Genomic DNA, 18,566 nt, shown 5'->3' with positions numbered 1-18,566 from the left:
CTCTTTTGTACCTGTTCACTCTAGTATAGCTGCACCTTTAACTGTTGTGATGAAGAGGGAATTTCACAAGATGGTGCATGCATACAAATGACACCTGCTGAAATTCATCTTTCAATACACCTTAGTGCCTTTTCTCAGATTAAAGCTGCTATCCTGTGTGTACTTACTGTGGAGGAGAATTTTTTATTAAACTCAGTAGGATTTACTTTTGAATGAACACAACTAGGATTAGGCAGCAAAATCCTATCCCTATAAATCCTTCAATATCTAGTTTACTAGCATTATAAATTGGGCTGGCAACAAAATGCAAGGATAAAAGTATAAGCAACTTTTAGTGCAAGTGGGCTTTTTATATTCCTTGAAATGGTGCACTTGACGCCCCTGACGGGGCCTCCAGTGTTGAGGAAAAAGAGGGGAAAAGCACTACGAAAAGACTATGAGAAAAAGAGGCTACTAGTTCTGGTGCTAAGAAATGTCAAAAGAAATTTCTTTTTTTTATTCGAAATGTAAACATTTTTAAATGTTCAAAACAACTTTCAATCAAACTTGTACAACGCTCAATGTTTCGGATCCGGAGATCCTTCGTCAGGAGCTATAAGACATTCAAGTAAAATATATATAAAGTCATATTCCATTGTAAACAAGTTCATCCAACTTAAAATGAAATAAAAGGAACAACACTCATAGTCTAATACAATATATGGACCTTTACACGAAGTTTTTACTGGATTAACCTACTCGTGATATAATCAATTTAACCGTTTGTATTAGAGGAAATGTTCATAGCTTACAGAGTTTGTATTTTTTATTATTACAGCAAATGTAGTTATTTATATTAACTCGGCACCCTCCTCCACTCCCTAAATCTGTTCCTGGCTATATAGTCATAAATAACTTCTTTTATTTATCTTTTAACACTCTACCTCTCATCTTCATTATAGTCTGCTATGTTTTAGGACCACATTTCTTATCTTAACCTTTTTCTAATGGGCCTCCAGTGTAACATTTTGCCTTTGTGGTAAGATTTATCTTGTGATAAGTTAGGATGGGAGGGGCCGTAGCTCAGTGGTAGAGCACATGCTTTGCATGCAGAAGATCCCCGGTTCAATCTCTGACATCTCAGGGTCAGGGTAGGAACAAATCCTGCATGAAACCCTGGAGAGCTACTAGTTAGTGTTGACATATTAAGCTAGATGGACCGATAGCCTGACTCTATAAGACAGATTCCTATGCTCGTATGCTCAACAAGTTCCACTGTAGTTCAGTTATTCAGAAGCAGGTGTGGCTGGGTGAGTCATTCAAAAAATATGTCCTGTTTTATTTATATTGAGTTTACTGACTAGCAGCCTTTAGTGTGTATCCTCTTCTCTTCCTCCTCCCGCCTCTTTTGAGATTCAGAGTAGAATTGCACCTGATGTGTAGTTACATGAATTCCACCCTCTGTTTTATCAGGTAAAACAGCTGCTGCTTTCATGAAGCAGTTTGTTTAACCTTTTCCTCTCTAACCACTTTACCACGCAAAATTGTGCCCCTCCCTGCAAGAGCTCCGTTTCTCCCCAGAGGCGTAAAAGATACAGGCCCCTGTATTGTGGAACCACATGTAATGTGTAATTCCACCCTTGGTTTTTAATGTTAGGGTTCCCCCCCCCTTTTGTTTTCAGGTTTAGAAAGGGGTTCTAGTACTACAGTACATACAGCAGCGATAACACCATGTAAGATGGGAATACAGGGCTTGTGCTCCTCACCCCACCCATGTTCTGCTGGTCAGTAGCATGGATGCCAAGTTCAGGTTCCTGAAAGGTTTCAGCACAGTTCAGGATGTTGGCTTCTTTGGGGGCCGGTTTCTAAGCCCTAAAAACCAAGGCGTCTCAATCATATTGGGGAACATGGGTGGGAGGGTGCTGTTGCACAGTGTGAACAGAGTGTTGGACTAGATGGACCCTCGGTCTGATCCAGTATGGCACTTACGTTCTTAATTTCAACTCCAAGGAACCCTAATTGATATCAGAGGTTGTTTCCTTTTTTCCTCAAGAGTTTGTGGAATCTTTTTTTAAAAAATCTCACTCCTGAAGCTACATTGCATAATTTCCTTGAACAAACTGATTTTGGCTATCACCACAAAGAGCTACTCAAACAATTGGATACTGGGGCAAAATGACAGAGCTAGATATTGGAAAACCATTCTCTGCCTCCAGTCAGCCTACTGAATGACAATAACAAAACAAGGTGTGGGGGGACGTCATAATGTATACATCTATCCCGAGAGCACTTATGCTTTCCTTTGCTTCTCACTTCATTGACTACACATTGTATGAATTATTTTTGGAAACGTAGTTGATAATACGACACCTTTTAAATTGTATTTTTTATTTTTAGTTATTGTTGGTTTTGTGTATGATATTTTCTTGTTATAAATGGAACATATTTAATAAAATACATCATCTAAAAATAACTTGGAAAACAGATTTGGATAGAGAATACAAAAGATGTACAAATTGCAACTGAGTATACAAGGGTGTTTTGAGAGGTAACAGCATTTTTTGATATTCATTGAACTGCCATGTTCCTGTTACTTTCCGGAATACACATGTATGCTGTACTTAGCTATGCATATTAATGTTTTTTATTTTATTTCATTTATTACATTTCTATACCACTGGCACCGCATAGCTGAAACTCTCTGGGCAGTTCACAAAAATTAAAAACCATTAAAACACATTATGCAAAGTTCGAAAAGACAGGCATTTACATAAAGCCATATAAACAGATAGCACACACAGAGATAACATATTTTTGTTTCCTCCCCAGAGCTCAGTTGGATCCACATGTTCGGGACTGTGTGCAGACCTATATTCGTGACTGGCTGATCGTGAATCGGAAGTAAGTTCCGTATTTGTAATTGAAGAACTAACACAAAGGCCTCAGCTAGACCAGGGGGTTGTTCCGTGACAATCTCACGGTTTTATTATCGCAAGATTGTCGCACTGGTCTACACACGGCGCGTGACATCACGGCCAACATTTTTTTTGTTTTAAAGAAGAAGGAGCACACGAATGTTTGTACGCAGAAGGTAAATCTTTTTTTTTTTAATTCCCCCGCTCACCCCACCCCACCCTCCATGGGCGCAGAGCTCCTGAGGAGCTCTGCGCCCTATGTGTTGGTCCCGGCTCCTCGTGAATAACCGCGAAGAACCGGGACAAACTGCGATGCCTGCACGCATGTTCCAAGTTCTTAGGATCAGCCCGAGACCATGGAAAAAGTGGGCTCAAACGCGAGGGAGAGATCCTGGGGCAAGGGAGGGATCATCCCTCCCTGAACCCGGGATCCCCTGTGCGTCTCTGGTGGGCTGGATTTGGCCCCTAGCCTGCGGTTTCCCACCCCTGCTGTAAAGGGTTGATGAAAGGATTACACCTAGATCATAAGTGTGCAGAACTTTGAACAGAAGTGTTATATACAGATGTTTATCATAGGCATGCGCATGGGGTGTGCTGGGTGTGCCCAGGCACATCCAAATTTCCCAGGGCTGCCTCCCCTTTCGTGCCTCCCTCCACTGCTTGAATCGGGGCTTTTAAGGAAGACTGGAAAATGCTTTCCTAAGCCTCCGGAAAGTGCATAATTCCCCTGGGCATGCTAATGGTGGCTGCCATTAGAATCCCCAGGGGAACTACGCACTTTCCCGAGGCCTTGGAAAGTGTGCTTTCCCACCATCCCCTGCTCCAGTTGGGGCCTTAAAGACCACAATTGAAGCGGGGGGAGAAAGCGTGCTTTCCCTTCCTTCATTCCAATTGGGCCCCCCGATTGCAGCAAAGGAGGGGAAAATGCACTTTCTGAGGCATCCAGAAAGTGCGTAATTTCTCCTGCCACGCTAATAGCAGCTGCCATTACTGTGTGGGAGAGAATTATGTACTTTCCAAAGGCCCCAGAAAGTGCACTTACTCATCCCTAACTGCCTTAAGGCCCCAATTGGAGCAGTGGGGGCAGGGGGGAGAAAGCCCACTTTCTCCTCCTCCGATCCAATCAGTTACTTTAAGTTACACACCCTAATGAAATGAGCTGCACATGCCTATGATGTCTATAATTATTCATTAAGATTGAATTCTGTCATTCAGTATTGTTTTGCACTGCTTTGAGTACCTCTTATTCGTGACAGAAAAGTAGCAATTATGTCTTAACATAAATGTTGTCGTTAACAATATTTTGATATGTTGGAAGTGAGACGTGTGGCAAAAGGTGTGTACAAATGGACAGCATCTCAGTGTGAAAATGTGTTGTCCTCAGTGTAGCGGGGAAAGTATTTTATAGTTCAAACATGTTTCTTAGAATAAACTGCTAGACTCATTTGGGTTTTGCACTATCATGTGAAAAAAGAAGCATTGTTACCTTTATGTAAATCAACTGTACTGATTGACTCTTTTATATTCTGAAAGATATACATTTGTTTCCCTCTGACTCTTGTGTGCTCTAATTAATATAGGGCTTTTCTACACGAGGTACTTTATACCAGGAATGCCCTCCATATCAAGCTATAACATATAATATATTGTATAGTAATTCAGTATATTACCATAAATTCATACCCTATTTAAGCAGTTCTTATGTTAATTCAATAGGTTGGTGCCATCCGTTTATATGTCATAAATTTCAGTTGAAATTTTTCTTTAGTGGTGGTGGTCTTTCATTTTCTCCTCACTGATTTGTACTGAAATCTAACTGGTTATTTTTTACTGAAGAAACCAAGGGAATAATGAGACATACACCTTAACGAAAAGAGGATCCAGAAGAGATTTCCACAAGACTCTTACAAAGCAAACATTTGAATCTGAAATTTTGGATTACAGTGATTATCAGGTATTCTTTGGAATAGTATTGATGTCTGTCTATTTATGATGGCTGAGTTGAACAGGGGAGCATGATAGGACCAATTGTTTCTAATGTCTATTTTTGTCTCTTGGCATACACTTCATACCAAATATTTAATATGTCACTTGTTCATTGCTGAATAAGTCAGGACTTACAGTATGAGCATTCTCTTCTAAAGCCCAATTAATTTATAATCTTTAATATGAACCGGGGGCGGGGGGCAATTTACGTATATGTCGGTTACCAAGAGCAGTATCCAATTGCAGCCTTCCACATGCAGCCAGCCTGCCAATTCCAGTCTGCACAGGAAAGCCCCCACCAGCCCTGATCCGCAAGCAACCCCTACTGCTTGCACGATGTGATATTGCACTTCTGGGGATAAGCCCCCAAATGAGTGGAAATGCTCGTTTCTGGAAGGGGCAGCGTTCCGGCGACCTCTGCCTTCCATAAACGAATGTTTCCGCTTGTTTCCAGGCTTGCCCCCAGAAGCATGAAATCATCACACACAAGCGGTAGGGGCCACTTGCAGATTGGGGCCAGTGGGGCCTTCTGCGTGCAAACCAGAATCGGGGGAGGGGGCTGGGTGCGCACAGCAGCCCCCAATTGGAAACTACCCCATATGCATAACTGTGCGTAATGCAACGGTGTGGAGGCAAATCCACGTGGCATGGCTTTCATGGGAGGACCCTTCCAAATAGCCCCAGTGGTTTTTCAGCACACCACTGCACCCTTCCGTTTTCCAGAATATTGTATTACAATTGGTAAATAGCATAGTGCTGGGCCCAGCTTTTATTGGCACTTTCCATGGGCAGAGGAGGCCAGCTCTCCCCGGAGACTGCAGCCATCTTTTCCCCACAAGAATGCCCCCGGGTACGATGCTTTATCATGACATAGTGCTGTTCCCATTGGGGCCTTCTGTCCCAAATGAGAAGGAAATGCTACCCAGGCTGCTGAGCGCAGCCTAGCTGAAACAGTGGTGAAGCATTTGGACTTGGAGGGGGGTAGAGGAGAAACTCTTGACCACCTCATCTAGTATGGTAAGCCCCCACCACCACCACACCTGACAGTACTAGAATTCGCCACCTCCCTCGAGCATTGCCAATATTCTCCTGACCACCACACTTGCATGGGACAAATGGTCCATGAAAGGGAGGGGGATATTCAACACAGCCTTAATCGAGCATTTAACAGCTATTATTTGGTGTTGGGATATTTTTTATAGACATTGTTGCTGTGGCGGGTTAAGAAATCACACGGGAGGAAAGACGTGTTTCTTTACCGTCGCTTCTCTGGCTCCGCGTTTGTCCCTTATTACTTCCTCTTCTGCCCGGAGGGGAAAGAGAAAGTAAACAAAGACCACGTGGCCCATTCAGCAGGACATCAAAACACATTCCATTTTAAAATAAATTAAAAAGAGGTCTATTTTGTGATGGAAAAATGAGCGGAAGGTGCACAGGAAGCGGATGACGACATCTAAAGGATGTGCACACATCCGTAAGTGGGCAGTAGTGAGCATGCGATAAAACACTCGTCTGATGAACCTCCAAAAGAGAAATAAGACAGAGAAGTACTGAGCATCTTTAACAACTGGAAACTGAAGTAATTTTTTCTCTTTCCTACTTCATGACCTCTCCAGCAGGCAGGTCCCAGGACTTTAAAGCTCCTCTGTGACGAATCTAGTAGACCCACGCTGACCTCTGGAGACTTTGTCCTGCGCAGCTTGGAACCTGACCGTCGTCTAACAAATCTGCTACAGCACGTGAATGCAGAAGACTTCCGGAGACGAAATGAGGAGGCACGACGGGCCAACAGGCCTACAGAATTGTTTGCTCTGTATCCCAGTATAGATGAGGTGAGGCGTATATCTCATGGAACATCTCTGTTGCAATCTTGCATGCTTTAAAAAGAAACATCTCACAAAGGATTGAGATACTAACAGGAGCTAGGTCTGGAAGAAAACTGCTTTCGTGAGCTTGACCCTGAAGTATAAATCTGTTTCCTTGAAACTTCCGACCACTGTGCTCTGCACCACTGGGCTTGTTCAGTCTCTGTTGACCTCATTGTTCCAGGGCAAAGTGCTCAGAAGATCTAGTCCCCGCTCTGCCATGAAGCTCACTGGGTGGCCTCACTGACTCAGCCCAACTTGCCTATGAGGGTTGTTGTGAGGATAAAATGGACAGGAGGAGGACCTTGTGAGCTGCCTTGGCTTCCTTGCAAGAGGGTGGGAAGGGTGGGATACAAATGCGATGATGATGATAATGATGTGTCTAACTGTGGGTACTGCTTATGCTCCCATTTTAGTTGAATTGGAGCAGAAATATGACAAAATGTCCAGTCTCATAGACTGTCCAGTGCCATGAAATTTAAACAACCCTCAGATAATCTGTCTACTAATCAAGGGTTATGCGAGGATTGTTTAACCCTTGAATAACCCAGGATGGCTGGGTCAACATGACACGCTGCAACCCCTGACCACCTCAATCAGGAGTTGCATATTCACAATGGTGGCCATACATGTTCAGCGTGGGTTAAATAACCCTCAGGGAGCCAGCTGTGTTGTGTGAACTGGCTCCTATGATGTTTCATAGGAACCATCTCTGGTTGACATCAAATCTGAATGCTCTTGTAGCACTTGCATTTTCTCTAACATTGCCTGTACAATTCAAGTACATGCAGACCTCCCAGGCTGCATTCAGTGGGGGGGGGGGGAGGGGAACCAACCGGTTGAAAATCAAAATCACAGACGCAGCCAACTCATTTTCTAAGCTTTGGTGGAGAGCTCAAATGATCTTGCAGCGAAATTAAATCAGAGCCAATACTAAAAACAGAGACCTATTACAGCCTTGTGGATCAGCCCTGACTTTGCCATGTTCAGTATAATAACACATTCCGTATAGTAACTTGTCTCATGCCTTCTTTGGAACTGGGTGGGAGTGTAGGCTGACCTCAATTGAATAAGATGTATTATAGTGGTTAAGGTGTGGCCTATAAGTTCAATAAATAATAATTAATAAAGATGCTCCCAATTGCCTGAAGGATTGGCTTTGAGGGAGCTGTATGTGAATATCTTCCCATAATATTTTGTGTGTGTTCAGCCTGGGTTTTGTTTGCTTGTGTTGTGCCTGATAACACAGAGGCGTTCTAAATGCTTCAACCAAAATAAATAACTGCTCCATACTGTGTTTAATAATAGGAGGATGCTGTGGAAATACGACCGTTGCCTGAATGCCCCAATGAATATCTGGGCAATAAGATTCTGGTAAAAGTACAGACACTAAAGTAAGTCTCTCTGTAATTTCTGGTTCTACTAGGTACATTTACAGGGTTGGACATAGTTCCATCATGTGATCACCAGAGGTTGAGGCTAGATATACACATGCATCAGAATGAGGTGGGAGATACCTGAAGTGGGAAAAGACTGTGCCATTTCAGACTGCAGCTTTATGAAAGTTTCCTTATTTTTTTAAAAAATCCTTGCAAGTAGAAAACTAGCATAGCAGGGATTGGACAGTCTAGGGGGTGTCTATATGCTCTGGAAGTCCCAAGGTGGCTCTGCTGTGGCGCTGTGTCAATTATATAACGCAGCAGTCACCTTGAAGCCATCATGGGGCTTTCCAGAGATGCAATGGCTTCGAGGCGGCTGCTGTGTTGTATAATTGACACAGCACTACAGCGGAGCCATCTTGGGGCTTCCAGAGCATATAGACAGCTCACTAGACTGTCTAATCTCTGCTATGCTAGTTTTCTATTTACCCTGACTTTTTAGGATGGAGCGAGGCAAACATGGCCCTTCCACTATCTAACCTCACTCCATCCTTGATGCAGAGGCGTGGCTGGACAGATGGCACCCCCTGATTGGTTCCTGGCCACCCAGTCAGAGGGCAGGGGGTGGACCCAACCACAGGAATCCCAATGCTTTCGCAAATATTTTGTAAGGAACCATCCATTTCATTTTGTATATGTATGCCAAATGAGCTTAAGTATTAATCAGTGTCCTATCTTCCCTTTAACAGATTTGAGATAGAAATTGAGCCATTATTTGCAAGCTTAGCCCTCTACGATATAAAAGAAAGGAAAAAGGTAAGAGTGCAGCTGAACAAAGTCGAGAGCGATAATAATAACATTATGTAAATAATGCATTGCTTAGCAACGATGACCCTGTTCAGATGACATGCTCAGCCATGCTCATGAGCTAAACATTATGGCTTAGTGTGTTGTGTGAACATGACTTAGTGTGTTGTGTGAACCATTCCTAACTATGGTGGCTACGAACAGGCCCAACATTTTTCATTTCATATTAATATTCAAATTCTTATTGTTAGCGCTATACAGTACTTTGGGTTAGTACAAATAACTATGGAAGACAGGAAGCCATGTGAAGAACTGGTTCTCTTAGCACCTGGCCACATGGTGAGGTAAACTTTACCAGAGCTTTGCAGTTCATTGAAAAAGTAAGGTAGCCAGGGCATGATACAATGTGTCTCACTACGTGCCCAGATGCTACAGGTAACTATAATTTCCCATGGGGTTGACTGCACTCTGCAGTACATTTACAAATGGCTACCACAAGGTAAATCAGGGACATCAAACTTCATCCCTGTGGGCTAAATCTTGCCTGCCTGGGGTCCCAATCCAGCCCTCCAGGTTTCCCCAAACGGCTATGCCACTTTCCTGGTGGCTTCCCAGCTTTTCCATGTCTCCTCCCCACCCCACCCCGATTCTAAAAGGCTATCAATGGCTACTAGCCCTGATGGTTACATGCTACCTCCAGTATTCGAGGCAGTAGGCCTGTGTGCACCAGTTGCTGGGGAACATGGGTGGGAGGGTGCTGTTGCACCCGTGTCTTGTTTTGTTGGTCCCTGGTCAACAGCTGGTTTGCCACTGTGTGGACAGAGTGCTGGACTAGATGGACCCTCGGTCTGATCCAGCAGGGCTCTTCTTATGTTCTAATGTTCTTAAAGGTTGAAATGCCTCTTTTATGGCTTAGTTACGGCCAGTGAGAGCTTTAAGCTAAAATACCCTGTGGGGTGGCTGTTGTTGTTTTGTATTGTTGTCTTTTGCCTTTGGCTCCGCCCACTACTGGAATACACCCCTGAGAGCTTCTCCCATTGAATTCAGCCCTCAGGCAGAAAGAGGTTCCACACCCTTAAGCTAAATGATCATCTGTAACTACACTGTCTTCGGTTCGTGTGGCTTGATATTTTCAAAACTATCTACAGGTTGTTAAGCATGCTTTGCAAAATACAAATAAGCCAGCATGCAAACAATACAGCAACTGTTAAAAATTGCCTTTTTATTGTTCACCTCTTATTTTTTCCAACGGCACAAATTAGACAAAAGGATAGATGAGAGGGAGATCGTTTTAGTTGACTTTTGAGATTTTATAAGTTGATATACATGGGGTTAGTTCTGTTATTGATCCTCACAATAGTCCTGTGAAGTTAGAGTCAGTGAAGTTAAAGCCCACTGAAGTGTGAGCCGATGCAGTCTCAGCTACAAAGCCTCTGGCTCATAAAGCATCAGTGCTTTTACAGATGTGTAAACTCAGCAAAGCTTGTACTTGTATAATTATCATTAATGGAACTATCAACACATGATATAGGTAGCATGCCAATTTCTACATGGAATGTGATTCTTTATTTTATTTTTATTTTTAAGATCTCGGAAAATTTTCATTGTGATTTGAACGCTGAACAGTTCAAAGGGTTTTTACGATCACATACGCCGCATATTGACCCTTCTAGTCAGGCAAGGTCTGCAGTATTTTCTGTAACGTATCCCACTCCAGATATCTACCTTGTATTGAAGGTAAGTCATATTTGTGTCCTAATGATCTAGGCGTGGCTTTGTGGAAGGGGAGGGAAGGGGCCTGGAGACCTGATAAGAAGCTGTGTAAAGCAGCTGCCATGGTCTCCTCCACTCACCCCCCAGGACTGCCCCTTTTTCACTCTCTCTGTGCTCCGCTTCCAAGCCTGGCAAGAACCACGTCGATTACAAGGGCTCCAAGGTTGGAGCTCTGGTTCCAAAATTGATTCCCAGAAGCAAAGGAATCTTGTGGTCCTCTAGACAGTGGGCAGGGGACATAGGATCGCTCCCTTAAAGTTTGACTCCCTTGTGTTTTTGTTTGAACTAATCGGAATGAATGAACTTCGACATGAAGTTGCATCTATTTCAGGAGGTTCCATTAAATCAGGGATGGGGAACCTGTTATGCGGCCCTCCTGTTGTTGGACTACAACTCCCATCAGCCCCAGCCAGCATTGGCAATGTCCAGGGATGATGTGAGTTGTAGTCCAACACATCTGGAAGGCGGCAGGTTGTATGCGCTTGCATGCCCATGGAGCTCCTGTTTGTGCTGCCAGTAACTTCATCAAAACTGGTCAGCTTGGTATGTACAAAAGGATATCTATGGGAAAGCTCCCTGGGCTTAGTTAAGTTCACAGAACTGCACAGAGTATTTTATTATTGAGGTTTATTCCATCTACTGTCTTTTTAAACTCCCAATGTTTAGCATTTGCTTCTTTTTCTCATTTAAACTAAGATTTTTACCCATTTGCAATGTACTGTATTTGCTATGAAAGACATACTCTGGGTTTTATCCAACAGTGTCATTTCACCAGTGGGGATCCTTCAGAGCAGATTTGGGTCACTCATGGGGGACTGCAGGAGGGAGGAGAGGAGTGGGAAATCCTGTTGTGCAAGTGGGCTTCCACTCACGCAAGGGTTGGATCCAACCCAACGGTCTGAAATGTGTGGACAAGATTTGAAACTCTTAGATTTAAGTTTTGACATATACTTCTTTTTCTCCCATCTTCTGCCAGGTTAAACTGCAGCGGTAACGCAAACAGTAATTTAGAGACCATTGCAGCTGTTTTCTGTTTTTTCTCTATTCTGTATGTTAAATGTGAAAAACACTTTGTAATTAGGGGCTGCCTATACACCCTGTATACCCGCAGTGGCACTGCATCATTTATATGATGCAGCCTCCAACTTTCACCCACCACGGGTCTTTACCCCAAAACTTCATATTTTAAAAGTTGCTGACCTACAGCAACTTTTTTATTTACTCCGGGGTCACTACCATCTGGTAACCTTGCTTCGCATCGAGGCTGGGGGTGTTCCGGAGGCTGATTGAGGCCCACGGTTGGTCAGGGGGACACACGGGAAGGCCAGGGTAGAAGGCAGGGGGCAGGCCCAATGAACTAAGTGGCCCAGGGTGCTGCCTAGAAAGCTGGCGTTCCCTCCTGCCGTGGGGATTTGCTGCTCCCACCCTGCAGCTACGATGCTGCAGGGTTTTGAAGGAAGGCGGAAAAGTAACGCTGTCAAGACCTGCCCCCCCACATGACTATATTCTATTCCTGATTTTACCAGGTTGACATACAGAAGTCCTAGCAATTTTTTAAATTCCATATTCTTTTCTCTTTCTTGGATTTATTTATTTATTTATTTTGGTAGATTGAAAAAGTCCTTCAGCAAGGAGAAATTGGAGATTGTGCAGAACCCTACATGGTTCTCAAAGAAAATGAAAGTGGGAAGGTAGGTATGATTATGCTAAAGATTTTTAAATAAAAGATCACACACATCCATCTGATATATCTGACAAAGGCCCTTTCTACACCTAAGGATTATCCCAGGCAAATCGAGGGATCATCCCTGCCTGCTCCTGGGATCCCCTGTGTGGCATTTGGATGCACAGGGATGATCCAGGGACGATCCTGGGGGAAAAAGGCAGGTGTTGACATGCCCAAAGATGGCTTACAGAAGAGACAAAATAAGTCTTATTTAGGGCACAGTGCTATGCATGTTTAGATAGGAAAGAGTCCTGCATGCTGACTGGGGAATGCTCTGACTTGTAGGACTTTTTTTTTCTGTCTAAACATGCATAGGATTGCGCTCGTCAGTATTCTTATTTCATGCGAAATTCAGTGCTTCTGTTTTTGTGAATGAACACTTTTTTGAGTAAATAAAATGTATTGATACAGTTTGAAGAGATTTCACTCAGATGGCTTCAGTGTGGCGATGGGTTTCTTTCTGTCTGTGTTTCTGTCAGAAGGGCCTGCAGTAGGTAATAAGAGCCCTCATAGGGGCCATAATCTAAGGCAGCATGAAACATGTTTTAGCACCTGGCTTCAGTGGGCTTTAGTACCTTTAACTCTGGAATTGTGATAATACCCCATGGACTCACCACATTTTGGGCCCTCCTTTCCTACAGGGGCACAGTAGGTATTGAGTGCACCTGTCTCACAACTTTCAGCTGCGAGAGCAAGTCCTTCCAGGTTTCCAGCATGAATAGGCTCTTCATTTTTGCCTGCCCCTGCCCACTTCTGTTGTATGTTGTGATATCACTTTGTGGTTCCAGCTGTGCTGATTTGGCTGTATCCGATGTTAGGGGCTGTCTGGACGACTTATTTGTCCTGCAGTGGCTGCACAGTGGCGCTGCATTGGTTGACGCAAATTCTACATTAGATTGGGGGGGGGGTTAATTCATTAAAACAATGGAATAAATTTGAAGTTTGTTGATTTCTCCTTCCTGAAAGTATACAAGAGAAATTATACAAGAGAAGGTGATCATGTGTTGGAGATGGTTTGATTTAGGAAAACTTGTTGTTACAGATGGCTGAACTAGATAAGCTGGAAAGTAACTTTTGGCTCTGTGATGCAATTTGCTCTGTGCAGAAGAATAATGGAAAATGTTAGTGGTGCATAAATCACTTGCACTGGGCGTGTTCTCTAATAACTGTCTAATTCATTAGAAGACATTCCAATGACATTAATTTGAGTCATCCATAGAACAATTAACAGAAGTTGCTAACATGCATTGAAAATTAACTTTCAGCGTGTCTCTGTTTTGACCCATGTCTTCTAGTATTCTAGCTAACCTCTTTTTTGCCTACTTCTTAGACCAAAGAAAAGGTTGAAAAATTAAAAGTACAAGCAGAGTCCTTTTGCCAACGTTTGGGAAAGTACCGCATGCCTTTTGCTTGGATTCCAATAAGCTTAGCAAATTTCTTCAATATTTCAACACTTGAAAGAGATATTGCAGAGTTAGACGTTTTAAATGGTAAGTTTAAATGTGTGTGTGTGTGTGTGAATACGCACAAGTTGCTAAAACATGTTTTCATAGCAATGTAATCAAGGAAGTGGCTCTGCTCCAGCTTCCAAACTTTAATGTAAAGTAATGTGTGCCCTGTCGATTTTGATCTCCCCATAATTTTATAACTGTAGGGCTTAAATGAGTTATGCAGACATATATTGGAATGAAAATGGAATTATGTCCCCTTGATTTTTACAGTGAGTAGGAAGTGAACGCACAGTTGAAGACTCACCAGTATTGCATTTGTCATATAAGTCCCCACAAGCAGGGCTGGCCCAAGTCATTTTGCTGCCTAAAGCAAAGGACAAGATGGCGCCCTCTCCATTCAAACTACAGAAGCCAGCTGTACTAGCACCTGAATCTTACTTCAGCATTGATAATGGGATTGCATCCTCCACCTGTCCTGAGGACAGTAGGCTAGCTTAGGGGTATAGGGCAGGATGCCTGTGACACAGCTTTGTCCTCCCACAGAGGGTAACAGTTGGGGGGCTTCCACTGCTGCCCCCCTCCACATCACCCAGCAACTGCCACTCGAGGCGGCTGCGTCACTCTGCCCAATGGTTGGGCTGGCCCTGACTACACAAGCCAGTGTGGTTGAATAAGTATAACGTTTGGACTTGGCGCCAGATCAGTCTTCTTGGAAATGACATGGCATGATGTTTTGTCCATCGTTACTGCAATATACAGTATAGCACTATTAACCCATAAGGTTGGATTCAAAACTTCCCTTCCTCTGCTGGAAGGAATCCTTCAATCAGAGGAATAGTCCCCTTGGAGGGAGGGAGACTTTGCATCCACCCTTTAGTATTTCCTCATCACAAGATCAGCGTTCTCCAAGAACAAACACACATGAACAGGAAGTAGGCTGTGTTCACTGTGGTTATTTTTTATAGCAGTGACAGGGCCAAGTCATCACAGGAGGGCTTTCCTTATATGTAGACTGCTCTATACACTTGTGAGTCCATGAGTAAATAAATGAGACTAGCTTGACTTGTGCAGGCCATCTGTGTGCTAGTGATTATCGCTCAGTATCATACTTTCCTGGCTTTTCTGCAGGGGCTTGGAAAAGCCAGGTACGAGGCTGAACAAAGTCCATTGCACTCTCCCCTCCCAGGCACTCTCCCATTCCTTCCCAGATGCTCCCCTTGTTCCCCCCCCCCATTTTCCCCTGGTCATCTGCCCACTGACTCACGGAATTTACTGAATCCTGAGTGCATGCTGGCAAGCCACTTGGCTTCCTCTCTGGGTTCCTCTCTCCCAGCCACTCCCTCCACTTCTTCTCAGCTGCTCCCCCCTTCCAGCTGTGTATATATACCCTGTTGCTTAGCCACACAATGTTCTTCTCATAGCTCAGAACCTCCAGCATACGAAGTTCTTCTCATAGCTCAGAACGTCTGTGCCATGCATTGCGATGCATTGCCTTATTAGATATGGAGATGTTGACACATTTGTTGAATAAAAGATATGATGTGGGTTATCAATCTAAAGTGTAAAGGTTTGTAATCTTAACCTAAACAAGGGATACATTTTTTTAATTCTGCATGAAGTGTTCTCTCACAAGTTCAACCGAGATAATAGAAATAGGGTTGTCAGAGGAATCCAGTTCCGGATGGAGCTTGGCGAGTTTTTGCCAGAATTGTCCTTTTGCACCTGCAATTTTGTGCAAATCGCGATATTTACAGCCATGAATTTGTGCAAATAGCAATTTCAATTTCTGTAAATATTCCTACTCATCATTTTGCGCAAAATCACAGATCATGGATTGTAAAAAAGTTGAGAGCTCTTGCCAGGCACCTGTGGACCATCTGTCAGGTTGTGCTGTGGCTCACAGGCTCTGCTAGGGTTGGATAACTGATGGGAGTCCAGCGAGCAGTCCAGCAAGAAAGCTTTGGCTATTGGGCAGTATAGAAATGCATAAATAAATAAATAAATAAATAAATGTGAACAGGATGTGGAGGAGTTTTCCATCCCTATGGAAAACATAAACAAAAGGGCAAGTCTTTCAGTCGTGCATGTCCTAAAAGTATATAACATAGCAATAGTCACATGTTTAATATTTTGTTGAAACAAAGTAAGATTCATTTGAAATTTCCCACTTGAAGGCAAAGGATCCAGCGGAGATAGAAAAATGATGGCAATGCCAGCTAGGAGATATTCTGAAAGAAGCCTTGGCTTGGAGGATGTTCCTGGTGTGCCAAATTTCAAAACCAGCACTCTGACTTTCAACACATTTTTTAAACAGGTACAGTATATTATCCAACAGAAAGCTCTGGCGTGGGCTGGTCCATGAAGTCACGAAGAGTCGGAAGCGACTGAACGAATAAACAACAACAACATATTATCCTAGACCTGTTACCACAGGATTCTTAGAGTTTTCTCCAGTTGACTAGACACAAGCCACCTATGGGTCACAAAATGGCACTAAAATATCTTTAATAACACGGGTGCTTTTGCCACCATAATTCTGACCTCTGAAGTATAGTAGTTTGAAAATCTCAAGAGAACATTCCTGGATAATGGCATACTTGCCCAATAAATACTGGTGTGTGTGTGTTCAGCTATCTTAATAGGGTTGCAGTAGCCCCTGTTTTTATCCTTTAGTACTTATGTCTCAAGATAGACATGGTTAAAATGACATGGTTGAGGCTGCAGTCCTGTACTCACTGTAGAGTAAGTTCCATTGAACTCAGTGGGGCTTATTTCTGAGTAAGTGTATAGGATTGCATTGCGTGTTGATAATATCAAGAAACAAAGGCAGGCATGTTGGCCGTAAGAAAAATTCAAAAATCCATTTGTTAAATTTGTGGAGTGCTGTATATTTTTCTGTGAGCACAAGGCATAAACTGTGTAGCACTGATTATCAGTAAGCATGATAAACATGAACACTGAACATTTATAGTCAGTAAACATAGGTTACAAAATTAATTTGCATGTCTTACATATATAGTTAGTTACAAAAAAGATTATTAGTCATCACTGGACCACCATTATCATTTTTTTTACCATTTACAGGAAGGAGACAGACTTAGCGATGAAGACTTATTCAAGTTTCTAGCCGATTGCAAGAGAACATCTTCCTTGCAGAGAAGAGTGAAGTCTGTGCCAGGTATTACTAATGTTAAGACTCGATCCAGCCACGTTCAAGCTTTTCCGGCGGGGCTAGGTTTGGATGAACTTTCCCAGCTTCACAAACCATGGCTGCTCATCCTGGTTTGCTAACTGACATTAAGCCACAATTCCACTATTTCACATGTAGTGGAACATGTGGCTTAATACAAGCTAGGAATGCCAGAGGGAGGAGGGGGAAGTGTTCTGCACCAATTGTTCCTTCCTGGCTTCAAAAACCATGGTTTGTGAAGCGAGGAAGGAAGAATTGGTGCAGAACACTTTTGCCTTGTCTCTCCTCCCTCACCTGGCCATGGTTTATGAAGCCAGGAAAGACTGACTGAACTGGACCAGTATGTTTCTTGGGGTTGGGCAGCTGTTGGAGCAAGCAAACAATTTCCCTGCTGTTGTTGAGCGTCCATCCCGGAGTGTTCCCTTGAGGAGTTTTCTCTAGGGCTTCTCTTAACACTCCTGCTCCTGGGCTAGGGCTGCCTAGGTGACCCAGATTGTCTCATTCCTTCCTAGCTGTCTTTTTTCGCTACTCTGCATTCTGCTTCTCCACCCCACCTCCATTGCTTCTCCTCTGAATCAGGTGGACAGGGCCTGTGCTTTTACAGAAGTGTATATACTTGCCCAAATCCTAGAATCATCTTCACAGGCCCTCCTCTGGGTGCCTCTGCCAAATGTGGTGAGATGAGGTGGGTGGCTACTAAGCAGAGGACCTTTTCAGTGGTGGTGTGCCCTCCCCAGAGAGGCTTGCCTGATGCCTACGTTATGGTCTTTTCAGTGCCAGGGGAAGGTTTATTCCCCCAACCTTTTAATCCTTCAGTTTTGTTTTTAAATGGGTTATTGTGTTTTTAGAATGTTACTTTTTGGGCAAGGTGATTGAGAGGGCAGTTGTCTTCCAACTCCAAGCAGTCTTGGATGATACAGATTTTCTAGACCCATTTCAAACTGGCTTTAGGGCAGGATACGGAGTTGAGACAGCTATGGTCGCCTTAGTGGACGATCTCCGCATGCGTATTGACAGGGGGAGTGTGTCCCTGCTGGTACTTTTGGACCTTTCAGCGGCTTTCGATACCATCGACCATGGTATCCTTCTGGAACACCTGGGGGAGTTGGGAATCGGGGGCACTGTGCTCCAGTGGTTCTGGTCCTACCTCTCAGGTAGATTCCAGATGGTGATGCTTGGGGATAGTTGCTCCTCAAAAAAGAAGCTGTTGTATGGCGTACCACAAGGTGCCATCCTATCCCCAATGCTGTTTAATGTCTACATGAAACCACTGGGAGAGATCATCCGGAGGCATGGGGCGGGGTGCTATCAGTATGCTGATGACACCCAAATATATTTCTCTATGCCTTCAATAACAGCGTCAGCTAAGGATAGTGTGTCTCCTCTGAATGAATGCTTGGAAGCAGTAATGGGCTGGATGAGGAAAAACAAACTGAAGCTGAATCCAGACAAAACAGAGGTGCTTGCTGTCAAGGGCTCTGACCTAGGTTTGGAG

At 43.6% G+C, this 18,566-nt stretch overlaps 1 protein-coding gene across 1 annotated transcript in view; it reads left to right on the top strand.

The window, feature by feature from the left end:
* The window catches only part of DOCK8 (dedicator of cytokinesis 8), an 89,152-nt gene that overhangs the window by 12,462 nt on the left and 58,124 nt on the right, over positions 1-18,566 (top strand). The window contains exons 4-13 of the mRNA XM_063129296.1: positions 2,809-2,880; positions 4,731-4,848; positions 6,497-6,712; positions 8,054-8,139; positions 8,874-8,940; positions 10,519-10,668; positions 12,315-12,395; positions 13,761-13,920; positions 16,056-16,195; positions 16,966-17,059. Coding sequence (XP_062985366.1) covers positions 2,809-2,880; positions 4,731-4,848; positions 6,497-6,712; positions 8,054-8,139; positions 8,874-8,940; positions 10,519-10,668; positions 12,315-12,395; positions 13,761-13,920; positions 16,056-16,195; positions 16,966-17,059 — 1,184 coding nt within the window. The remainder of the gene's footprint in view (positions 1-2,808; positions 2,881-4,730; positions 4,849-6,496; positions 6,713-8,053; positions 8,140-8,873; positions 8,941-10,518; positions 10,669-12,314; positions 12,396-13,760; positions 13,921-16,055; positions 16,196-16,965; positions 17,060-18,566) is intronic.

This window comes from Elgaria multicarinata, chromosome 6 (assembly GCF_023053635.1).
Source record: "Elgaria multicarinata webbii isolate HBS135686 ecotype San Diego chromosome 6, rElgMul1.1.pri, whole genome shotgun sequence".
Taxonomy (NCBI): Eukaryota; Metazoa; Chordata; class Lepidosauria; order Squamata; family Anguidae; genus Elgaria; species Elgaria multicarinata.
This window is presented reverse-complemented; position numbering and strand designations above follow the sequence as displayed.